We start from the raw sequence: 25,952 nt of genomic DNA, 5'->3' as shown, positions 1-25,952 counted from the left end.
CCTTGTCATTCAATTAGGGGAGAATGACCTTGCTAACAGAAGGAGTGTGGACTTGTTGTGGAACATAAAAAGAGACTTGGATGCGTTTGCTGCCTTATGTCCCAGAACGATGGTGTTCTGGTCCTCCTTCCTGAAGAGAATTTTTTGGCGCAGTGCGCAGAGCTGTATGGCCATTGAAAAAACCAGGAAACTCGGGCAGTGGTCCGTTGGGTGCGCTTCATGAATGGCCGAGTCATTTATCATGACCGTATCCGGATCGGCGACCAGGCCTTATACCGGAATGACGGGGTGCATCTCTCAGACCAGGGGAATGACATTTGGCTAGATAGTGTCATCAACAGCATCAGGGATTGGTTACAGCTGTGAGGGTATTGGCGACAAGCCTTTTTCGGCTCGGGTGGCGGTTAGGCATTGGAATAATGTGTTGTGGTGTTGAAGGGCTAGGTGTGGCCATCGCCTATGCCTTCAATTTTTGGGTATTCCGTTAAAGGAATCTGGCGGTCGTGTATTCTGTCCGATGCCTGCATGGCGGGAGGCCATGGCACGACCCTCGGTGACATCAGGGGAGAGCCTATAGTTGGATTAGCATCAACAGGCTCCACCTACTGGTGAATAAACCCCCTTGTTTTAGACATCCAATGCCTAAGCCAATACCTTTTCACTGCTGTAATCAATAAAGTTGTGGCCTTTTCTTGCCCATTAACCTTATATCACGTGTCCTTGCGTATTCATTTCACGTTGCTGGGGTCGGGTCCTCGAACCACAAAGACTATCCTCCCTGGAAGAGAGGGGAGTGACTGTGGGCGGGAGCCCGAGCTCCGCCCCTAGCAGGGGGCGTTAGCCCCCTGCCTCCTCCTCTCACCTGGCTGGCGCCCACGCCCCTCGGCAGGCACCCAACCAGGTGCCTCCGAGGGGGCGTGTACAGCAGCCTTTTGCTGCGGCACCAGCCTCTCCTCAGCCTCATTCTTCTCCGTCGTCTCGTCGCGAGTCACCCACCCTCCACTCCCTTTGAGCTCAGGGTCTTAGTTCATTGGCCTTGCTATGGACCTTAGGTTGGTCACCCTGGTTGTCCAGGGGGCCTGGTAGGAATTTTTCCATTTGGCATTAGGCTTTTTGGTTTCTTCGCCTACCTCGTAGCAATCGTCACAACTTTTGTGGTATTGGTGGGTAGGTTAGGCATTGGAATAATATGTTGTGGTGTTGAAGGGCTAGGTGTGGCCATCGCCTATGCCTTCAATTTTTGGGTATTCCGTTAAAGGAATCTGGCGGTCGTGTACTCTGTCCGATGCCTGCTTGGCGGGAGGCCATGGCACGACCCTCGGTGACATCAGGGGAGAGCCTATAGTTGGATTAGCATCAACAGGCTCCACCTACTGGTGAATAAATCCCCTTGTTTTAGACATCCAATGCCTAAGCCAATACCTTTTCACTGCTGTAATCAATAAAGTTGTGGCCTTTTCTTGCCCATTAACCTTATATCACGTGTCCTTGCGTATTCATTTCACGTTGCGGGGGTCGGGTCCTCGAACCACAAAAACTGTCAGAGGTGAAAGGGTTAGGCAAGTCCCACCCCCAAAGTTGTCTTCCACTGCCCTCTGAATCCTCTGCATCTGTATTCGATTATCAAAGAAAATATGGGAAGAAACTTAAGTTAGATTAAAATTTAATGTATATGCCAACTTTTCCACAGTAAAGGCACAAAACAGAAACCACAATACGTTACACATAATGTAAACATCAATGAGCATTTCGTCACAACATATCAGCAATTTCATTTCCCATATATAATGAGTTAAAGAAAATGTTTAAAAACACTTTTGTTAAAAAACCAGAAGTCTTTTTACTGGGTATAGTAGGCAAAGAGATACCAGAAAAAGATTAAAGACTGTTCATGTATGCAACAACAGCAGCAAGAATCCTTTTAGCCCCCAAATGTAAACAACAAGTACCAACGAAAGAAGAGTGGCAGATGAAAATGATGGACTTTGCGGAACTGATGAAGCTGATGGGAAAAATCCGAAACCAGCATGATCAAGTATTCCAAAAAGGCTGGAGTAAATTTATAGAATATTTGAAAGACCATTGTAAGCAATTAACAACACTAGTAGGGTTGCCTGAAGACTTCTACTGAGCTTTCCCCCCCTCCCTTTCTGCATTTATTTAAACTTTGAGGTATTTTGTAATGAGTTATGTTAGAATTGGAAAATATATAAAGTGCTGTGATATAAAGGTTACTTTTGAAAGCCAAGAGGTGGGAGGGAAGGAAGTCGACAGGCTCTAAAGAGCCAAAGAAGGAAAATGGATTACAATGATGTGATTACATATGTTTAAATGGAAAATTAATTAAAAATATTTTTTTTAAAAAAAACATACCAGCAATTTCAATAGCAATTACTTTCAAAACATAGTGCATTTCAACAGCAATGTGTAGATAAAGCAACCAATCCCCAAACTCAGCAAACATTAAAATGTTCACATTCAAAAGTGCCCTCAACAAAATCAGCCCAATCATGGAAATTTCTCGGGCAATTGGTTTGTTAACCCCTCTCACAATTACATTGACTCTCCCCATCTCTCACCTGCATGAGACCTGGAGAGACCCTGCCTGCTAAAGCAGATAGTCTTGGACCATTTGGAGAAATATTCTGGTCAGCTGCCTACATTCCCATTGTGTAGAATATGGATGCAATCTTGAGTTCTACTGATGAGGTCGTATGAAAGAACAGGAACATGAAATTTAAAGTTGTTCACAAGCAGTTCCTTGAAACTACTAGACCAAGTTAGTCACAAGGATCTCAAAACCCATTGCGATGGGACCAAGTTGTGACAAACTTTAGCAGAATTGGGGGTTTCATATAAACCATGGATGGGGAACTAGATCGAGTCAGCAGGTTGGATCCCTCATCCCCTTTACCCTGTGGACCCAGATGGCTGGGTTGTCAGGTGACTGGCATCTGTTAATGTTCAAAGGAGGTCACTGTAACTGCCAATCTGCTCTAAACATTGGTGAAGTTTCCTCCTAGACCTCATTGTGCTATACATTTAAAGCAGTACCATACCACTTTAACAAGTCATGGCTTCCGCAAAAAATCCTGGGAACTGGAGTTTGTTAAGGATGCTTAGAGTTCTTAGGAGACCCCCTATTCCTCTCTCAGAGCTATGATCAAAGTTCCATGGGAAGAAGGATAGATTGTTAAACTACTCTGCTATGGTTTGGGGCAGCAGACTGGAGCCTTTAGCCCAGAGACCAAAGGTAGACCTCTAATTCTTTCAGTCTGGCTCCTGAGACTCTTTCCAGGATGCACCTTTTCTCCCCTGGGCTTTACCCTGTTCTACATGTGCTCTTCTCAAATGCTTTTGTCTTGGTGCAATGCATCCTCGAAGTATGATAATGCCTCTTGCTTGCCTGGATAATGTATAGAGAGATATGCACGGTGGTGTAGAAATCTCTGACTTTTGCATGGCTGCATAATACAGCTCACTATATAAAGGTCATCATGTCGACTTTTCCTTTAAGCCCTGCCCACCATTGGCAGATGGACCCCAGAAGGTTGCCCACAGGGAAATGTAGTTGTTGAGCTGAAAAATGTTCCCCACCCCTGATTTAGGAACACAAGCCAGCTTCCTAAACTGCCTTTTTCCTTAGGCGTCCTGGTTTCTAGCCAACAGTTTTTCATGAAGCTCTCAATGCCTTTCAAATTCTTCCAGTGCCACGTAAATCAATCACCCCAAAGCTTGTTCTAATCTTAAATCATCACTTCTTGAATGTTTAAACCAGATTTTAGCCCCATAACCTTATAACAGACTCATTTCCTCATCCTGATTAACCTATTAACCACATGTAACATGCTACCTTCCTGCTATAAATTCTGGTTTATCTCTTATCTAATTGCAAGCCCTAGATGAGGAACCTTGAAAATCAGTGTTTTAGCACCTCAAAACCTCCTGGGCTTTGTTTATATTCCTAAAAACCTTCCACTCTTCCTTTTACCTAATAAATTTAATTGAAGAGAGTAACAAAATACATGTCATCAGTTGAGTTATCTTAGCTCCACCTCTTGCCATATTCTGCCAGGCTGGCCTGGCCAATGGTCAGGGGTAATGGGAGCTGCAAACCAGCAACAATAGGAGGTCACAACACTACCTCTGATTCATTCTTTCTTCTACATAACTGAATCTATGGGTCCCCCCCCACCTGACTTAAAAATGGAAATAAGGTTCACATCTTTATTAACTTATTAGATCTAAAACAAAACATAGCTAATTTAACTGCCTTCTTCAAAGCCTTATAGTTCAAGGTTAGAACTAGGTGATCGCTCCTGCTGTTTGCTTTCTTTAGTTGACCCCATCCTGGCTCACAACCTTGAATTTGACCTTAAACTGATTATGGCTCATAATTCCAGTCCACCTAAGCAAGTGCAAAGGAGGAAAGCTGTAATTCTTTGGGATCAATGACTACAGTGGTTTTGCATGTTTATGTCTGAATCCACATGCATGTTACTGCTCATGTGACCTCCAGCATACACTTCTATGAGAGGAACAAAACCTTCAGCACACAGACAGAGGTGCATTTGTTTAAATGTGTGTATACCCTTCACCTTTATTCCCAATAAATTATTTTCCACAATAAGAAACTCTCAAAAGATCGATTTAATGCAAGAAAAAGACAGACAGTACATAGCTTTTAAACACTGAATTACAGTCATCAATACATTCACACACTCTATTCCAAAGAATAAAGAAATCCTAAAGGTATGCAAAAGGAAAGTGTTGAAGATCAACAGGAAATAGAGACGGGGCAAAGATTTATATCTTTCCAGAAGACAATCAAGACACAAAGTCAGGATTATGCTTCTGTGCCTTGTCATGTGGATTAAGCCCTCTCCTTCTTCTATCTATACCCTTGCATTTTGGTTTGACAATAGAGGTGTCTCACCTTCTCCTGGTCTGTGCTGCATGGAGATGCCAACTGAGAAAACTGGTTAGAGTTTGATGTTGTGTAAAGATGCAGTAAGATGTTATGTTGCTAACTTGCCATTGAAAATGCTTGAGTATATTTTGAGGTCTCACTATGTGAACAGAAGGGGTTCTAGGAGGGAACTTGCTTGCTCACAAGCATGACTTTACAAATTCCCCTGAAGTGTGCTTATTCCTTACAATGTGCTACCATGCTGTTGTGATATATTGTGGGACAAAGAGGATATTGTGATATATTGTTGGATGACTTTCTGAAAGCACAAGTCCTCTCCCTTGGTTTGGGGTTGCACATCCACCCAAGAGAAGCAAGTGTCATTTATTTGTTTGAAGCCATGGTGACTCCCTAAGGGAACTGATAACCTGACCTTGCTGGCTGTTTTTGAGCTGATTCTTCTTGCAAACCAGGGTGCTGCATGCGACAGGTGGAAACTGTGCTGATGGTCAGGGGTAGTATTACAAGGGCTGACTGGAAACCATGCAAGCAGGAAATGATCCCACACAGATGAACCAGGTGAAAAGTCTAGGCAAGTACATCTCATACTGGAAAGCTACAAGTGGCAGGATTGGGTAAGAATCTCTTCATAATCTGATGCCACAGGGTGCTAACTACTGTATCCTGCACTTTTCTTCCCACAAGAGGAAGCTAACCTAGCCTAGCATCCCTATAACACCCCATAGGGCCTTCTGCAGATCCCTCAAGAACATCACAGAGCTCAAGGGAAGTAGGCACTTCATCATCTATGAAGAGGTGAGGCAGTGAGTTTATTTATTTAATTCATGAATTTATAGGCCACACATTCATAAAACAACATAACAAGGTGGAATACAACATGTAAAAGCAAGGTTAACAAAGATATCCATTTAAAAGCATTATTTAAAACATCAATAAATACTGATCGGATTATAAAGGAAATTAATGTTGCAAAGGGCAGGCCCAACAAGGAAGACTTCAAGAGACATCTGAATGAAGGGAGGGAGGATCTCCATTGAATCTCTGCAGGCAAGTAATACCATGGGTCAGGGCCTGCCACACTAAAATCTCTATCCCTAGTGGTGACCAACCAGACCTCAGGGATATGGGGAACCAACAGAAGTTCTCAACTGGAGGATCTTAGCACGTGCTGTTTTGATGACAATGATGTCATGCTAGCCCTGCCAAAGACTTGCATGTAAGAGGAGCACCGATCTCACAATTATCACCCACCTGGAAGCACCCAAAGTGCATAATTTATGCCTCAGCGGAAATACCTTTCTTCCTCATGATCCTTTTCAGAGCTGCCTTCACCTCCTTATTCCTCAGGCTGTAGATCAAAGGGTTCACCATGGGTATCACCACTGTATAAAAGACAGCAGCAACTTGGTCTTGGGCATCAGCGTCACTTGAGGTGGGCTTCAGGTAGATGAAAAGGATGGTGGTATAGAACAAGGTGACAGCCATCATATGGGAGCCACAGGTAGATAAGGTTTTCTTGCGTCCCTCAGATGAGCTGATCCGACGGATGGTGATGAGGATGTAGGTGTAAGAGATGAGGATGGTGAGGAATGAACAGAGACCTATCAGGGAAGAGATCACGAATAGCAGGATGTGGTTGAGCATTGTGTTGGAGCAAGCAAGCTTCAGTATTAAGGGTACATCACAAAAGAAGTGGTTAATGACATTAGAGCCGCAGAAGGGAAGACGGAAGGTGGTGTTTGTGTGTATCATGCCGTTGGCACACCCCGCCAGGTATGAAGCCAATACAAGCCAAATGCAGACCTTCCTAGACATGACAACTGGGTAAAGCAATGGGTTGCAGATTGCTACATAACGGTCATAGGCCATGGCTGCTAGCAAGAGACACTCTACAGTGGCAAAGACAGCATAGAAATAAAACTGGGCAGCACAGCCAGTGAACGAAATGGCTTTCTTCTCAGCCAAGAAATCTGCCAGCGTTTTGGGGACAATGACAGTGGAGTAACAGAGATCTGAGAAGGACAGGTTGCTGAGGAAGAAGTACATGGGTGTTTGAAGGTGGCGGTCAAGGTGAATCAGTGCTATCATCCCAAGATTTCCCAGAAGAGTGATCGCGTAGATGGTCAGAAACACTGCAAAGAGGGAAATGCGGAGCACTGGGTTGTTTGTGAATCCCGCAAGAATGAATTCTGAAACGGTGGTTTGATTCCATTGGGCCATCATAACAGAACACAAAAGCTGTAAAACAGTGGAGAGAAACAATGGTGATGTCTTAAACTTGGTTGAAAACTAACACTAACTTAACTATTGCTGCAACAGACCATACCTGTCATCCTCCTAATCATCCCGTATGATGGAAAATGTGGGAAATGGATATGCAAATTTAGGGATTTTAAAAATGTATATATTCTTTATTGAAAAATAAAAAGTAATGTGTATATAATGTATTTCTTGAGCATTTTACATCAGTTTAGATGAACATTGGATAAGTGATGCATAAATGTTGGCAGGTGCCTGTCATTTCCCTAGGCAGGAAACAAAATGCTAAGCTTGTGTGTGCATTCATTTATTTATTTTACATCATTTGCATACCAGCCACTTAGCAATGTCCTCTGGATGGTTAACAATAAAAGTTAACAATGACCAACAAGAAACTCTAAAAGAAAACAGAATAAAACTACAGTACAAAAAATAACACAACTAACTAGAACTAGCAAGAGCAAAATATACCTTAACACACACAATCATAAAGCACTAAGAAGTATCAGGATCATAAAGATACACTTCCTAAGTGTAAAAGACCAAAGGACTCAATTCTAGCTTGATCAGGCATTTAAATCTTCAGGATTTTATCCAGCTAAGCCATAGATTTCCATAGGTCATCTGCTCTCTGATTAAAGTTGGATGCTACCTTTAATCTTTTAAAACATTGTTAAGGCAGTAATATTCAGTATCAGTATGCAAATTTAACATGTTTACACCATTTGGTTTGCAAGGTAATTTTTGCCAACCCACGCTCACCTGCTGTCATATGTGAAACTGAGCGTGGAGCTAGCAAAGAAGTGGCTGGACAAAAAATGTGGTTTGCAGGCATCTGCACAAAGCTCAGCCTTTGCCTAGAGCTGAGTGCGGTGCTTTGAAACCCCAACAACCACCTGGTCATCGGGGCTTCAAAGCACCACACAGGGCTCTGTGCTGAGCTTTGGAGTCCTGGTTATCATCTGATCATGGGGGCTTCAAAGTACTGCACAGGGCATGTTTGCACCTGCAAGGCTTACTTTCAAAGCATGTGGGTCGAATGTGGCTCATGCGGGTGGGGGAGATTCAGTTCTGGCTTGTTTTATTTATTTATTAAACAAAAATTATATGCTGCTATATTATTTAATTCAAAGCACTTTGCAATGATATCTATATATAATAAAAACACTGACACCAAAATTTGTTGGCCAGATCCAGTTCCTCAACCCTGTTTTACAACTTATTTCCTCCCCTTTAGTTCTTACATTCCCTTTGTAAGAATCTGTTACTCAGAACCTAGGAAACAAACTTCTACTCTTAAGGGAACATTTGGGAACTCAGTTCTCCCTGTTATACCATACAGTTTCTAGTCTGAGCAAATGAAACAAATGCATGCATATGACTTTGCAGTGTGCCAGTGAGGAAAGTCAACCCTGGAGTCCATTTTAACTGCTGAATGAGATACAGTGGTACCTCGGGTTAAGAACTTAATTCGTTCTGGAGGTCCGTTCTTAACCTGAAACTGTTCTTAACCTGAGGTACCACTTTAGCTAATGGGGCTTCCTGCTGCCTCTGTGCCGCTGTCACACGATTTCTGTTCTCATCCTGAAGCAAAGTTCTTAACCCAAGGTACTATTTCTGGGTTAGCGGAGTCTGTAACCTGAAGCGTCTGTAACCCGAGGTACCACTGTAATAGGCTGATGTGCTAATAGAAGCTAGTCCCCCTATCCTTCCCACATGGATGTCCTCTAATTTGCCTTGCAGGGTTGAGAGAACACTCAGAACAGTGTATGGGGGGAAAGGGGGAGAACATTCCTTTGGACAAGCAGAAGGGCTTGCACTGATCAGAAAATCAAGTTAGTGCAATGTTCTACCCAAAATCTACAACTTTGCTTTCTAAGGAAGATACTTAGACATAACAAAACAGAGTCACTCACTAATCTGTCTAGAATTGGTGCTCTAACTTTCCTCAGATTTCTGCCTCCATCACCTGGCCGATTGTGTAAGGGCAAATTGCTGTTTTCTTTGGTCTTGCTAAAGAAATATTTTCAAACTACATTAGGTTGTTATTCTAGAGCCAGTATCAGAGATATTTAATCTTACCAGGTTGTGTTCTTGTCTGGTTCTGAGATCCTCACTTATGGGCTGAGTGTTTTGCTTATTCCTGCACTGATTTTGGGTTCTGGTTCTGGGAGTAGCATCTTTGTCTCTTCTGTGGAAAGAAATTCTCCCTTTGCTCCATCCCTTTCTACCTCTACCCAGTCATAAATTTCTGAAATCTCTGCATGCAAAGCAAGCTGCTTCCTACATATGGTATTGCATCCCACAGACAGGAGTCTTTATATTGAGAATTTGCAGCGTGGGGACCTGTTCCCTGGGGATTTTCTGGTCTTAGAAGCACACAGGGGCAAAACTGTCGGAGTGCAAGTCAATGATTAGTCTGCTTATGTGGAGATGAAAACAAAACAAAACAAATTAAATGTCCAGGTTTGATTTTGGAAACTTCAGCTAGTTCAGATTGCAGCTGCCAGAACTCTGAGGGGACTGAGGTCCTTAGATTCTGTTAACACCATGACTGTACTGGTTGCTGCTTTAATTCCAAGCCCAATTCAAAGTGCTGGTTTTTATCTTCACATTTTAAAATGGTTTGTGCCCAAGCTATTTCGTGGTCTTCCTGCACCTATATCAGCCTGCTTGCATGCTGAGATCTACAACAGAGACCTTCCTTGTGTGCCCACTACCTAGATCAGTGAGGCTGATCTACAAGGAAAAGGGCCTTTTCTGTGGTGGCCTCATGACTTTCAAACTCCCTGTCAGTGGACAGGCTCCCATGCTTCAAGCCTTTCAGAAGACCATGACATGACATATTTATGATTGATGTTTAATGCTCTGGATTGTGGCTTGTTATTGTTCTACAAGGTGTTTTAATCAAGTGACTGAAAATTTTTATTGGCTGTTCTCTTGTGGGGAGGGGTGGTTGATGGTTTTTTATTTTTGGTATTTTGAAAATTTTATTGTTCTAACCTATCTTGGATGGGCATTTGTTATTTAAATTTGTATGCCGCTGCTTCATATAAATCTGCCCAGGGGGGTTCACAACAGAACAACAAAAATGCAAATCATTACATCACTACAATGCAAAGCAAATACAAAATCATTTCAAAGCATAACAGCAGGCTAACAAATAGCTCAGTTTAAGTACTAGGAACACTTTATTTTTTAAGTCATCATAAAAAAAATATCAGTTAATAACAAATACGATAAACATTCCAGCATGCCAACAATAATATAACCAGCAACCACTGTGTGGCAGTACTATACCAAATGATACAAAAAAACCTAACCAAGTGTATAAAAAGTTTCATTAAGACTGTTTTTAAAGAAGTGAACACATTTCCTAGCAATTTATAAGATACATAGCAATTAAAATTAATAAATACAAAGCAGTGAATAAAGGATGTTTAACAGCAAGTAGCCAATTCAAGTACCTAATTTAGAAAAGAGGTAGTGAACCTTTCGTCCTTCGGTTGTTGTTGGACCACAACTCTCATCAGCCCCAGCCAGCATTGCCATGGTTAGGGATGATGGGAGATGTAGTCCTGTTCTATCTGGAGGGTCACAGGTTTGCCTGCCTGTTTTAGAGGTACTGCTACTGTATTGGTGATATTATATTGAACTGCTGCCCTCAATGTGCTGTTAGGTACTAAAAACTATTTAGATAAGTGATCACTTGCAAAACCAGTGTGTGTGTTCCTAATGCATTGTGATGCTACTTATACATAGGAATTTGAGAACATTCCACCATTAAGAGAGAATGTACCACATAAATATAGACTTGGGATGGATGAATCAGTCTACTTTCAATCTCTTTCTGTTTTCCATCTAATTTCTACATTTTTTTTTAAAAAAAGCATAAGTAAAGGTAAAGGACCCCTGGACGGTTAAGCCCAGTCAAAGGTGACTATAGGGTTGTGGCTCTCATCTTGCTTTCAGGCTGAGGGAGCCAGCATTTGCCCACAGACAGCTTTCCAGGTCATATGGCCAGCATGACTAAACCACTTCTGGCACAATGGGACACTGTGATGGAAGCCAGAGTGCACAGAAACACTGTTTACCTTCCTGCTGCAGTGGTACCTATTTATCTACTTGCACTGGCATGCTTTCGAACTGCTAGGTTTGCAGGAGCTGGGACAGAGCAATGGGTGCTCACCCCATTGTGCGGATTCAAACCGCCGACTGATGGGAGGGCATTCCACAGGGCAGGTGCCACTACTGAGAAGGCCCTCTGCCTGGTTCCCTGTAACCTCACTTCTCGCAGTGAGGGAACTGCCAGAAGGCCCTTGGAGCTGGACCTCAGTGTCTGGGCTGAACGATGGGGGTGGAAATGCTCCTTCAGGGATACTGGGCCCACTCCTGCTCATTATTTGTTGAACAATAAATAGTGATGCAGCACCAAACTATATGATAAAAATCATGTCTCATTCAGTCCTAGGGCAGATTGGAAACTGTCCAGGATAATGCTTACACAAAGACGATTTTCAAGTGTTGGGACAGATGAGGGTAATTGCTGGCTTTAGATAAATCTCTGCTATCATTTCTGCAAGCTGTGCTTCAGCAAACAACCTCCCCTTCCACACCAATCACACTTCATGTACGGTACCCCGCTTTTATCCACCGAGCTGCAACAGCAGCAGCCTGGTGCTGGACCAACACATGCCCCTCCCATCTTCCATAGTTTAAAATGTGAACTAGGCCCCTGTCAAGAATCCTTGGCTTCGTGCAGTGCTATTTTTCTATATAAAAAAAGCTTGTTCTCTTATAATGGCAATGGCGCCCCCCTGAGAGGTGCCAGAACTGAGTTCCAGTGATTAATGGCTGGAAAAAAAGCCCTGTGTAGAATGCAATATTATCTTACCATACATTGTTTTTATTACATTTTCATTAGCTGCCCTGACAGTGTCAAACAGGTGGGAAGCATGATTGTGTTGAAGGTATAGGATCAACGTAACGGGTGGAGTCCAACATTCTAAATGAACATTCTATTAGTGCAAGGATTTCTGATTGTGCAATGAAACTTTATCCCCCCTCTTCTCCCCCCGTGCCCTCCCAAATTGTTTTGGGGGTTCCCCCAACCCTCTAGAGCATGTTGGGGGAGGGCAAATGGCATATAAGAGACAGGAAGAAGAGTGAGGGAAGTCCAGCTGCATGAGCAGAAATCGTTGCACTGATGGGACAGGTTAGTTGTATACAACCCAAAATAAATAAATAAAGATTTGGGGAGTGTCACAAAATCATCCCAGTTGTGCTTCACATTCCCCAGCGACAAATCTTTCAGATAGTTGTAATTTGGCTCGCATTTGTCTTCACCATGTAATTGGTAGGAATCAATGTTCATATGGGTCTGAAGTCCTTTAGGGATAAGGTCCCAAAGCCAAGACTTTCCTCGATGGGATCGTCTTCTCCTTTTTAGTTCCAAAGAGAGCAAAAGAAACAACATCATTTTTCTGTGATTATAGGAAGCTTCTATATTATTTTGAGGGTTTTTTGGGGGGGATTTTAATTCCTTACTTTGGCAGAAGCATTTTGCTGTGTGCCCCACACAGAGAAACCCATCAAACGATCAGCATTAAACTGGAAAGAAACAGAATGACAAAATGCTTGCATCGCTTAGACAGTGTGGTTACTAGCAGTCTAATTTTTAAGCAGCTCTGTGTTTTTGCTTGCTGGAATATGCTTTTGTTATCAATATCCCTCCAGAAGCAGCTGTGAGAGAAGCATTTTTTTTTTTTAAAGAAATGAACTAAAATGAACTGATTGGATATTTAGAGAAGTACTGAACAAAAGTTTGCAGAAATAGCATGAATGATACTTCACAAGACCAGTTTAAATAAATAGCTGTTAAGGGGAAGATCTAGGACCTACACAGTAGTTTTGAAATTTCCTGCACTGCTTGTCTGATGATGAATCGTCGTCCTATAGAGAGCTCATTCCCAGAGTGTGGATCTTTTGGTATCCAAAACAGAACCACATGAAACATGAGGGAGGTACTGGCAGACTTGAGGAAACCCCAAAGTTTTCTGAAGGACAAATAATATTTAGCAAACATCCTTAACTAAAGGGGACAGAGCCTTCCCAAACAACTCTATGACATAGGCATGCATGGTGGACATGGAATGCTGACTGACTGTTAGGAGGGGGAGACAAAAAACCGGGTGGGTGAGGTGGGGAAGGAAACCGGGTGATGGAATGCTGATCAGGAATACTGCAGACTGCAACACTTTGTTGCTGACCCCATGTGTGCATTTGTACCAAGGAAACATTGCAGAGGAATCCACACAAAATTCATTCAGGGACCAGGTGAGTTGGGCTGTACTGTTTTTCCAAATTAACTGAAAATGCAGCTTTGAAATGTACCCAAGGATACCTGGCTGGAGCTCACTGGGAAGGTGTGTAATGGTGGAAAAGCCACCTTGGAAAGAAGCTTGTATGTCATTGCTTGTTGTTAACTGAGAAATGCCAGGATTCTGTGGAATACAACTGAAAAACCACACATCTACACGAAGATGCAGCTAGAATATTGAGATGAAAGGAAACAAATTATCTACTTAGGCAGTGTTAGGTAAGATGGCAAACTGATATGGAAATGCAAAAGATCACCAGGTAGAAAATAAACCATGTTTACTTGGAACTAAGTCTTATTTACGTCAGTGGAACCTCAGAAAAAATGGTCTCAAGATTTCAGTTTTAGGAATTAAACTTTTTTTGGGGGGAGGGTGTTCTTTGCTGAAAAGGTATTTTAATTAGATACAAAAGAGTAAGGTATACAGCATTATTAAAATTAGTGAAATGAGAATAAATGTGGGGTGTCCAACTCAGGATGAGTTTAAGTGGCTGAAGTATTGAGGGACTTCATTCTGTTCAGACCAGGATTCTTTTATATATATAGAACTTTACAAACCCCTGGCTATTTTGACTTCCATATTATTGAATTGAAGGAACCCCAATGGTCATCTATTCCAACCTTCTGCAATGCAGGAATCACAGCTAAAACAATCCCATTCAACCTCTGTTTAAAAACCTCAAATGAAGCAGAATCCACCACTTTCTGAGATAGTCCATTCCATTGTAAAACAGCTCTTACCGTCAGAAAGATATATACTAACACAGGCTGAGTGCTAGCGATGAGCACAGTTGGGCTTGAATTCTAGCAAAGAACAACACTTGCTCATCTGTTAAAAGTCTGTCTCTTGCTTTTGGCTCTGTAGCACAAACTGCCTTAAAAACCACAATGGTCATGAGTTTAAGCAGGACTACTGCTGGAGCTTCTGTCCATCAGAATTGCAAGGGTAAGCAGATCAGCAATCATATTTTAAATGTAAGTACTACATTCCTTGACAAAGAATGAATCATGAAATATTTCTGGACTAAAGGATATTGCTAAAAAAGAAGTCCTGAAACTGTCCTGGGAAAAGACAGTTCCACAACACAGCTAATTTTGCCCTTATTAGATGTGTATTCAGGTTCAGAGCAAATCACCTGTCTATTCTGAGGCTTCGTGACCTATATGGTAGTGATCATAGTTCTTTCACCTCTGTCCATGACTCTTAAGCAGTAAATTAGAGAAGCTTATTCATGAGCCAGTGTGAGCTGAGATCTGATGCCCAATGTGTCCTAGACAATTGATTGCCTTGGCATGACTCCATGGTTAGACCTTTGTCTAGAACCCCAGTCAAGTCTACAATTCATAACTCTGGGTTATTCACTGTAAACTATGTGATTCTCATACTTTACCAAAATATTTTTATCTAGGTATCATAGTGTTATAAGTGATGCTGAAGCAGCCTGAAAGTTTCTTACTGCAGACAGAGCATTATGCTATCACTTCAGCTAAATCTGAAGAAATCTGCTTCTTTAATTTCCTTTGACAGAAAGTTAGAAGGAGCCCCAAGCATTATCTGGATAAAAATATTTCAGTTTTGGAAAAGAGAAGTAAAGCTGGTTGCTAATGTTTATCCAATATGCCTATCTTGAAATGTTAAAAAGAGAAATATTGACTTCTGTGTTCTTCCCACCTCCACAGCGTCATCATGATGCAAACGGTAAACATCACATTGGTGGACAGCTTCCTACTCACAGGGCTAACAGACCTTCCTCAGGTGCAAATTGCCCTCTTTGTGATCTTCTGTGCTGTCTATGCCACCACCCTGGTGGGGAATCTGGGCATGATTCTCTTAATCAGGTCCAGCTCACAACTTCACACCCCCATGTACTTCTTACTCGGCAACCTCTCTTTCTTGGACATCTGTTACTCCTCATCCGTCACCCCAAAGTTCCTAAGCAATCTCCTAAAGGAGAAGAAAGTAATTTCTTTTGCTGATTGTTTTACTCAGCTTTTCTTTTATGGTGTATTTGCCACCACTGAGTGTTACCTGCTGGCAGTGATGGCCTATGACCGCTACGTGGCTATCTGCAACCCATTGCTCTACTTAATCACCATGTCCCAAAGAAAGTGCATTGAGCTAGTTGCTCTTTCCTATGTGGCGGGGACAGTAAATGCTTTGGTGCACACTGTTGCTGCATCAAGACTATCATTTTGTGGACCAAACATCATTAATAATTTTTACTGTGAAATTCCTCCCATACTGGAGCTGGCCTGCTCAGACATCAGTCTCAATGAAATCTTGCTCTTTATCTTTGTTGGGTTCAATATAACAATAACCATAACAATTGTTCTCACCTCTTACACCTACATCCTGGTCACTATTTTAAAGATAAAGTCCACTAAGAGCCAACGGAAAGCCTTTTCCACCTGCACATCTCACCTCATGGTCATCACCATCTTTTTTGGCAGTGCTAGCTTCATGTATGCACGTCCCAGTTCTAGGCAGAACCACCATCTTGACAAAATGGCTTCTGTCTTCTATGTAGTGGTGACTCCCATGCTGAACCCCTTGATCTACAGCCTGAGGAATCAGGAAGTCAGGAGTGCCTTCCGAAAAATCCTGGGAAGAAAAGCTGCTTCTCAGTCTAGGATGATACCTTCCATGCAAGTTAGACCTTCTCCAGATCACAGGAGAAAGCACTACACGTAAAAGGATGGTCCACAACATTTTGTCTCATAACATGCATATAAAACTGCTCTGCTGTTCGTTTACTCCAACACTTACAGTTAAGTGCATGTAGCTGCTGCTCTACCAGCATGCCAGCAAATCCTCCTCTTCTTCAACAATGCCTTTGGAATATTGCTACATCATGGTATAGCAACAGTCAAAGCTGCAAGATTTTCTTGGGGCAAATGTCTCGATACACACTTGTAGATTACTTCTCCATGTTCCAGGAATAAGCTCATACAGAACATGAACGACTATGAGAACTTTAATTATGCCAAGGTCAGGGTTTCCCATGGTGACCCTTGCTCTATCCTTCCAGAGGACAGACTGCTGTCTGCCTGGGAGAGCTAGCCCCAAACTAGCATGCTGTTCACAATACTCAGGGACACAGCAATACTAACATCTGTTCATTTGGTCTCGCTAGCGGAGTGTCCTCGTAAGGTACACAGAGAGCAACGGAAATGAGAACAGCACTTTGCCAGAAATGGAGCTTTAGTCATAAGTATAGCAAGTGGTACTTTAACATTAAACTGTGAAGGCAACCCCAGAGATGGGGTCTAGAGAGAGTGTAAATATTTTGGATGGCAGAGGGTGGGCGATTTTAGTGAGTGGCAACTGAAATGCTTGTGTGTGAGTGAGAGAGAGGATATATTTCCATCTTTATAGTCCTCACACATTTTCCTCCAAGTAATACACATGCACACCCTTAAGATATGTACTTTTTGAACAATTATCCACACATACCTACATGCCACCACTAGAGTGATCCTGTTCTGGGCAAAAGGAAGGAAACAGCCATACCTTCCTTACTCAGACTCTGCCTGCCTGCACTATGAAAGTTAGGTGCATTGAATAAAGATCCTGATGCTTCATTAAATGTAACTTGATATACAAAAAGTTATGTTTCTCAAATGTTCTTTTTGGGTATGGGGGCAACTGCAATTTGGCCTCCATTGACTTCACTGGGTAAATATTAGATAAATGTTTCGTATTGTCTTGTAAGCATGTGCTTGGGATCTGAGGTACTTCAGGGAGCATTAAGATTTCCCCACTAGTCATAATGAAAGCCAAGTTAACATAATTGTTTGTCATTATGGTAAAAAAAAGCCCTAGAGCCATGAAGAGTTCGAGTATATCTGGCTTCCTTCAAACTACTAGATGGATTTTGCTATTGGTTTCACAAGGATTCAGGTTCACTTGCATTCAGGTGAGAAATCGGCTTGAAAGAAACAGAATGCTTCGAACTATTGAGGTTTCAAGAAAGAGAGTAAGTTCAGGAGCATTTTCTCAGTTTATGTGGAAAAAGGATTGTGGTTACTAATGCTACTATCTGCTGCTTCGTGCTGTTGTTGCCTGATTATGCTTTAGACACAAACACACACACATCATTCCAACCGCAGATCTTAACAAGTTTGGTTTTTTCCCCATTTTGGCAAATAAGGAAAAAGGAGAACGGTTGGGAACTTGAAAGAAGCATTCACTGGTGAAATCTCTGCAGATACAGGATAGCATCAGCAATTAATTCTCAAAACAGGAAAGATTTAGGGCAGCCTAATGCAAGGTGGTGCCCATCAGAATTTTAGATTGCAACTCTCACCATCCCTGATCATTGAACATGTAGGCTGGAAATGACGATAATTCAAAAATATCTGGAAGGCCTCAGGTTTGGAAAGGCTGCTCTAAGCAATAGTATTCAGTCCTCGTATTGGTCAAAACCCCTTTTAATTTTGGTGGTCTGTGAGGAAGTATGTACATCTGCATTGAAATGGAAGGCACACTTTGGTTATGAGGGCTCTATATACATGGTCGAAGTCTGCAGTCAACTGGCTTCTTGGCTGTTTCTTCCTCTTTGAGACTTTGCATATACAGTACTTGTATTTTGGTTGTATAATAACACATGACTCTGCAATGTCTAACATTCCTACAAAAACCTAGTAGGCAGCAATCTGTTATTATATTTCATTGCAGCTTATCTTGCTTATAACCAAAGCCCATTCAAACACTGTTCACCATCAATGTATGTCCAGTATATTTAGGAAATGATATTGATGTGTTAATGCTGTACAATCATACAGGATGTTTTTCACCGTGTGGGCACATCTATCAGAACAAAAGCTATTTCTGAAGAATAGTCCCATCTCTCCGCCTTCTCCAACACTTTGATACAACATCAGAGAAGAATCTGGGCCTTTTTCAGTATTTTAGTTCTTGGGATTCTAAAAGAACAAGCAATGCTGACTTCTGTGTTTTTCCCTTCTCCACAGCATCACCGTGATGCAAACAGGAAACAACACGTTGGTGAACATCTTCCTACTCACAGGGCTTACAGACCTTCCTCAGGTGGAAATTGCCCTCTTTGTGATCTTCTGTGCTGTCTATGCCACCACCCTGGTGGGGAATCTGGGCATGATTCTCTTAATCAGGTCCACCTCACAACTTCACACCCCCATGTACTTCTTACTTGGCAACCTGTCTTTCTTGGACATCTGTTACTCCTCATCTGTCACCCCAAAGTTCCTAACCAATCTCTTAAAAGTTAAAAAAGAAATTTCTTTTGCTGGTTGTTTTACTCAGCTTTTCTTTTATGCTGCATTTGGCACCACTGAGGGTTATCTGCTAGCAGTGATGGCCTATGACCGCTATGTGGCTATCTGCAACCCACTGCTCTACTTAATCACCATGTCCCAAAGAAAGTGTATGCAGCTAGTAGGTCTTTCTTATGCAGCTGGGACAGTAAATGCTTTGGTGCACACTGTTGCTGCATCAAGGCTATCGTTTTGTGGACCAAACATCATTAATAATTTTTACTGTGAAATTCCTCCCATACTGGAGCTGGCCTGCTCAGACATCTGTCTCAATGAAATTTTGCTCTTTGTCTTTGTTGGGTTCAATATAATAATAACCATTACAATTGTTCTCACCTCTTACACCTACATCCTGGTCACTATTTTAAAAGTCGATTCCGCTAAGAGCCGAAGAAAAGCCTTTTCCACCTGCACATCTCACCTCATGGTTGTCACCATTTTCTATGGCTCTGTTAGCTTCATGTATACACGTCCCAGTTCTAGGCAGAATCACCACCTTGATAAAATAGCCTCTGTGTTCTATATAGTGGTGACCCCCATGCTGAACCCTTTGATCTACAGTCTGAGGAACCAGGAAGTCAGGAGTGCCTTCCGAAAAATCCTGGGAAGAAAAGCTGCTTTTCAGTCTAGGATGATGCCTTCCATATAAGTTAGACCTTCTCCAGATCACAGGAGATAACACTTCAGGTAAAAGCAGCTCTGATAGAATATGGTCCATAATTTTTAGTCTCATAATATGCAAATAAAACTATTCTGCTGTGCAAAAAGATCATTAGAATTCAAAGCCAACTTTAAATCCTCAGATGAAATAGTTTCTCTGGCTAAAATCTGATATAGAATTTTATATGATATTCTAGCCACACTTGAGGGAGAAATCTAAGAATGAATAAGCAGTACACCAAGACTTTCCAACACTATGTTGTCAGCAGTTGGAACATCTCCAGAAGTAACCAAGCTGGAAAGATAAATGAATCAAAGGCTTCTGTGTGTGGAGAACAGGAAAAGGGGACTTCGTTGAACTGAGATTAGCAGAGCAATTGCAAACTGAAACCGAGAGTGTTCTTGAATCCAGTTGCACCATGGGACAGCTAACATTTTCTGACTCTCCTTCTCTGAATATTGATCCTTATAAAAGCAAGACAGCAACATCCATGCACAAGAATGAGTCATCGAAAATCAACAAAGCACTGCAGCATCTGACCAAGTGTTGCGGGGGACGTGCCATTTCCCATGCTGATATAAAATGTGATAATTTGGACTCTAACAGACCCAACAGCATCCACCTAACTCCTGCAGGGAATGAGTGCTGGATAGCGGATGTGTTTTAGGGCATCTCCCATTGCTTGCAGTTGTAGGTGGTTTGGTGGTGAGGCATCTTAACCGTCTGGCGGTTAAGGCATTGAGTTGAATCCTAGCCTTCAAGCGTGGGGTGATGTGGCGCATCACCCACTACGAACCAGTGGTGTTTTCAGGGTACCCTGTTGAAGAAGTCTTGGTGGATGTCCCTGTCCTGAGGTGTGTGGCAGATGGGCCATAGGGCTTCCATTGGCGGCCTTAGGATGGCTGACTCAGTAGATCGACATCTTCTGGAAGCTACAATCCTGGCACGACCCTGCAGCTGTTCCAGTCCTCCAGCAGGAGGTTGGAATGGATACACCTAATGCCTGAGTCAAAATTCCTCCTACATTCTGTAATCAATAAAGTTGTGGCCCTTATTAATCCAGATTGTTGTCTGCCTGAGTTATTGATCATATATTATAAATAGACACTGACACGGTGTGGGCGGCACTGTGCCTGGGGCCACAACTAAATATGCACACCACATGTTTTTGTGGACAGAATCTCTGTGCCTTTTAAAAGCTGCATAACAGGCCCAGAACAAGAGATGAGCCCCTTTCCATTATTGCATCTTTAAGTGGAGGCTCATATGGTCCGATTCACATGAGGAAATACCAGGTGAGAGAATTACAGGGATATATGGACAAGCTATGGACATTTCTGGACAAGTTATGGACAATTCTATTTCTATGCAACTTTTGCCACAAAAGAGTGTTACCTCCTGGCTGCTATGGCATATACATGGTCATCTGCAATCCACTCATCTACACAGTCACCGTGTCTCAAAAGGTTTGTGTTTTTCTGGTGGCTGGTTCATACATTGCCGGCTCTGTCTGTTCCCTGATACACAAAGGTTGTTTGACTCATTTATCATTCTGTGGTCCTAATGTCACTGATCATTTTTACTGTGAAAGTTCTCCACTCTTTCAACTTTCCTGTTCTGATACAAGTGTCAATGACTTTGTGATGTTTGCATATGTTAGCTTTAACCTGAAAAGCACCCATGTGACAGTCCTTTGACAGTGACACCCTTCTATCATTGTCACTATTTTGAGAATCCGCTCAGCTGAGGGCAGGCACAAAGCCTTCTCCACCTGCTCCTCTCACCTGCTGGCTGTCATTATCCTTTTACCCCCTTTGAGAATTAGATTGATCGGCTGTGGTACTTAGTACTATATGAGTTATTATTACCTTATATACCAAATGTACCACTTCTCAAGCGGTCTTTCAGAATGTATGAGGGATTTTAATTTAGCTGCAATCAGCTTCACTACATGACTATGAGGTCAATTTTAGATATTTTCTTGTATGTTCTTTGGATGTGAGGTACTTCAGGGAGCATTAAGATTTCCCCAGTGATCCCAAAGAAAGTGAAGGCAACATCATTGTTTGCTGAGACAATAAAAAGCCCTAGAGTCATGTAGAATAGAAATAGATCTGGAAGCATTTTGCTATTGGTTTCACAAGTCAATGGTTCACCTGCACCAAAGACTCAGCTTGAAAGAGTCAGAAAGCTTCAAGCTATTAAAGACACAACTGAACTTTGAGGAAGACAGTAAGTTCAGATATATTTTTTCAGTCATGTGAGAGGCCATTGTGACACTAGCACAACTGTTTTGCTGCCACTGCATATTAGCATTGCTGGAATATGCTTTAGCCATGTGTAATATTTCACTAGCAACAAGTTTTGTGTTTTGGGAAATAAGAAAAGGTGAACCATTTGGATCCTCAGAGAAGCATTAATTGATGTACCCTCTGCAGATACAACATGCATGAGGGTGTACAAAAGCACCTGGAATTAATTCTCAACAAAAGAAAGTTATAGGGCAGTTTTCCCCAAGTTGTTACCCACCCACTGTCTTAGACTACACCTCCCATCATCTCTGATAATCAAAAACAATATTTGAAACTAATTGTAGCTGTAGCCCAACAATATATGGAGCGCCCCTGGTTGGGGAAGGTTGATTGAGGCAATAGTTCTCTCTCTTTCTACCTGTCAAGAACCCTTTTCATCTTGACAGTGTTTGGGGAACTATGTGTCTCACATGGAAATGGATTATGCTTGGGTATATGTCTCCTTCGGGCATGTTGGCCGCTCTGGTATGCCTACATTCTGGCAGCCACTGATATGTTCTGAGACACCTATGATATAGACATTGGGTCCTTCATTCTATATCACTGTGCATTGTATAACACTCCTAAAAGTAAAGCTAAAGGTACCCCTGACCGTTAGGTCCAGTCGTAGATGACTCTGGGGTTGCGCGCTCATCTCACTCTATAGGCCGAGGGAGCCGGCGTTTGTCCGCAGACAGCTTCCAGGTCATGTGACCAGCATAACTAAGCCGCTTCTGGCAAACCAGAGCAGTGCACAGAAACTCCGTTTACCTATCTACTTGCACTTTGACATGCTTTCGAACTGCTAGGTGGGCAGGAGCTGGGACCGAAAAATGGGAGCTCACACCGTCACAGGGATTCAAACTGCCTACCTTCTGATCGGCAAGCCCTAGACTCTGTGGTTTAGACCACAGCACCACCCGTGTCCATGTATTCCTATTTGCCTATAAAAACCTTGCTGAAAATAGTCTTCAGTTATCTTTCATTTCAGTTTACTGTGCTGAAAACCATAACTCATTCAAAACATGGTTCAATATCAATGACATATTTAGGAAATGACAGAGGTTTGATGAAGCTGTAGCAGCACACTGAACATTTTTTATTGTGTGGAGAGCATCTACCAGAACATAATGTTCTTCTGAGGGATCCTCTCATTTCATTTGCTTTTACAATACAGTGATACCTCGGGTTAAGGAATTAATTGGTTCCGGAGGTCCGTTCTTAACCTGAAACTATTCTTAACCTGAGGTACCACTTTAGCTAATGGGGCCTCCCGCTGCTGCTGCGCCGCCGGAGCACAATTTCTGTTCTCATCTTGAAGCAAAGTTTTTAACCCAAGGTACTATTTCTGGGTTAGCGGAGTCTGTAACCTGAAGGTATGTAACCTGAAGTGCATGTAACACAAGCTACCACTGTAAAGCATTAACACAGGCAACTTCCCCACCATGCTTGTGTCAGTCTTTTAGTTCCTAGGAGTCTAAAAGAACAAGCAATGCTGACTTCTGTGTTCTTCCCTTCTCCACAGCGTCACCGTGATGCAAACAGGAAACAACACGTTGGTGAACAGTTTCCTACTCACAGGTCTAACAGACCTTCCTCAGGTGGAAATTGCCCTCTTTGTGATCTTCTGTGCTGTCTATGCCACCACCCTGGTGGGGAATCTGGGCATGATTCTCTTAATCAGGTCCAGCCCACAACTGCAAACTCCCATGTATTTCTTACTTGGCAACCTGTCTATCTTGGACATCTGTTACTCCTCATCCGTCACCCCAAAGTTCCTAAGCAATCTCTTAAAGGAGAAGAAAGTAATTTCTTTTGCCGGTTGTTTTACTCAGCTTTTCTTTTATGCTGTATTTGCCACCACCGAGTGTTACCTGCTGGCAGTGATGGCCTATGATCGCTATGTGGCTATCTGCAACCCATTGCTCTACTTAATCACCATGTCCCAAAGAAAGTGCATTGAGCTAGTTGCTCTTTCCTATGCAGCTGGAACAATAAATGCTTTGGTGCACACTGTTGCTGCATCAAGACTATCCTTCTGTGGTCCAAACATCATTCAGAATTTTTACTGTGAAATTCCTCCCATTCTGCAGCTGTCCTGCTCAGACATTAGTCTCAATGAAATTTTGATGTTCGTCTTTGTTGGGTTCAATATTATAGCAACCACTTCGACTATTCTCTCCTCTTACACTTATGTTCTAGTCACTGTTTTAAAGACCCACTGTGCTAGGAGCCGAAAGAAAGCCTTTTCCACCTGCACATCTCACCTCATGGTTGTCACCATTTTTTATGGATTTGGTGGCCTCATGTATATAAGACCTAGTTCTAGGCAAACCCACCACCTTGACAAAATAGCCTCTGTGTTCTATGTAGTGGTGACTCCCATGCTGAACCCTTTGATTTATAGTCTCAGGAACCAGGAAGTCAGGAGTGCCTTCCGAAAAGTCCTGGGACGAAATCTTACATTTTACAAAAACTTTTTTATAAAATAAATTCTGCTACCTGCTTCCAGGACTTTTGCTTTCCTTACAACACCTGTAACTTAAGACAGGGATGGGGAGCCACTTTTGGCCGGAATATGCTATCTCCCATCGAAGCAATTATAATTAAGAGAGTTAATATGGACAGACAGTAAGGACTTACCGGGAACTCATGGATTCCACAGGTGCGGGGGGACGGGGGACAGACCCAAGCTGAAACCAATGGAAATCCTAAGGAGCCAATTTGTGGATTGGTTGCAATATCATCAGTTAAACATTTTGTTTAAATTAAATAGAAATAATGGGTTTTTAGATTAAAGCACACCTTTTTAAGAAGAACTATTGCAAAATAGGGATAAACCTTTGTCTTATATGTATAATCTTCTATTAGAATGGGAAACAAAAGATGAGCTTCTTAAAACTTCAATGACACACTGGGCAATATATATAGCACACAATATAGATCTTAACCTCTGGGAGAAACTCTGGAAAAGCGACCTGAAATTTACAGCATGATATTCATTGAAAGAGAACTATTTGAAAATGATTCATAGATATTATTTAACTCTGAGTATGTTGGATAAGATTTATAAAACAGAATCAAGTTGAGTGTTGGAAGTATAAAGAAGTGGAGGGAACGTTCTTCCACATGTGGTGGAGATGTAAAAAGGTAAAAGAGTATTGAGGAATGATATATAATGAATTGGAAAAAAATGTTCAAAATTACTTTTCCAAAAAAAGCAGTTCCTTTCTGTTGGGGATAACCCAGACTGAAATTCCCAGGTGTCAGAAAAGGTTATTTATGTATGCAACAACTGCAGTCCGTGTTTCGTTAGCCTCAAAATGGAAAGTGAGCGAGGTCCCAGCTAAAGAGGATTGGCAACTGAAGTTGACAGAATATGCACAACTTGCAGATTTAACTTGCAGATTTTACCCTTTACCTTTAACATATAGATTAAGAGAGCAAGAAGAACATATTTTTAAAGAAGATTGGAAAAAACTGTATACAACTGAAAATGCTGGCAGCATTAAGATAAATTCAACAGAGTAAATAATTTTTGATGTATGTAAAAGTGGAAAATTGATTAGAATTGTTTATAGTAAAATATGCAGAGATGCATGATATGCAAAATGAACCATGGAAAGAGAAGAACGGAAGTCATTGGATATTCTAAAGTTTGTAAAATGTTTATTTGAAATTGTAAAACAGAAAATTTAATTAAAATTATTACAAAAAATAAAAAATAAATTATTTGCATTTATCTTGATACGGCTTCTTGCAATAAGCTTTGGCTGCATATCTGGCATTTAGCTGCTAGATCATACATTGCTGAGTAACCTGTGAGCTTGGGGCTCAAAAGACAGTGAGTGGACTGCTTGACTATAGTCTCTGTGAATCTCAAGGATGTTCAAAAGCAGCCTGTGTTTTTCCTGGCTCAGTATTAGGGGACCACAGGTGTGGTAGGAATGCTACTGGCAGGGTTCATATTCCCTGGGTTATTTTGGGACTGTTCTGAAGAATTCCACAACTTCTTTATGTTGCTTCAGGGAAAGATACCAATATCAAGGTTGGGGGCAGGTATGCTTTGGTGAGAGAACCCTAGCAGAGAATTAAAACAAAACATGCGGCAAAGTAAAGAATAGAAATATAGGTTGT

At 41.9% G+C, this 25,952-nt stretch overlaps 4 protein-coding genes across 4 annotated transcripts in view; 3 read left to right on the top strand and 1 right to left on the bottom strand.

The window, feature by feature from the left end:
- Positions 1–5,885: 5,885 nt before the first annotated feature.
- LOC310769862 (olfactory receptor 5AP2-like) lies at positions 5,886–7,153 on the bottom strand (the record flags this gene model as incomplete). Its single annotated transcript, XM_083629708.1, has 1 exon — positions 5,886–7,153. The coding sequence occupies one exon, from the start codon at positions 7,151–7,153 to the stop codon at positions 6,206–6,208; it is 948 nt and encodes a 315-aa protein (XP_083485834.1). The 3' UTR covers positions 5,886–6,205.
- A 6,242-nt stretch (positions 7,154–13,395) lies between these two features.
- On the top strand, positions 13,396–16,260 carry LOC310769000 (olfactory receptor 5J3-like; the record flags this gene model as incomplete). The annotated part of the gene is made up of 2 exons (XM_083628025.1): positions 13,396–13,525; positions 15,249–16,260. Exon 2 carries the CDS (start codon positions 15,256–15,258, stop codon positions 16,258–16,260), a length of 1,005 nt encoding a protein of 334 aa, XP_083484151.1. The 5' UTR covers positions 13,396–13,525; positions 15,249–15,255.
- Positions 16,261–18,552: 2,292 nt separating this feature from the next.
- Positions 18,553–19,512, top strand: LOC310769514 (olfactory receptor 5J3-like; the record flags this gene model as incomplete). Its single annotated transcript, XM_083628965.1, has 1 exon — positions 18,553–19,512. One exon carries the CDS (start codon positions 18,553–18,555, stop codon positions 19,510–19,512), a length of 960 nt encoding a protein of 319 aa, XP_083485091.1.
- A 783-nt stretch (positions 19,513–20,295) lies between these two features.
- Positions 20,296–25,952, top strand: part of LOC310749581 (olfactory receptor 8U3-like) — a gene marked incomplete at both ends in the record, with an annotated part of 89,483 nt that continues 83,826 nt past the window's right edge. The window contains 2 exons of the mRNA XM_083586803.1: positions 20,296–20,378; positions 23,341–23,719. Coding sequence (XP_083442929.1) covers positions 20,296–20,378; positions 23,341–23,719 — 462 coding nt within the window. The remainder of the gene's footprint in view (positions 20,379–23,340; positions 23,720–25,952) is intronic.

Source organism: Podarcis filfolensis, assembly GCF_964270895.1.
Source record: "Podarcis filfolensis genome assembly, chromosome: 1".
NCBI lineage: Eukaryota > Metazoa > Chordata > Lepidosauria > Squamata > Lacertidae > Podarcis > Podarcis filfolensis.
This window is presented reverse-complemented; position numbering and strand designations above follow the sequence as displayed.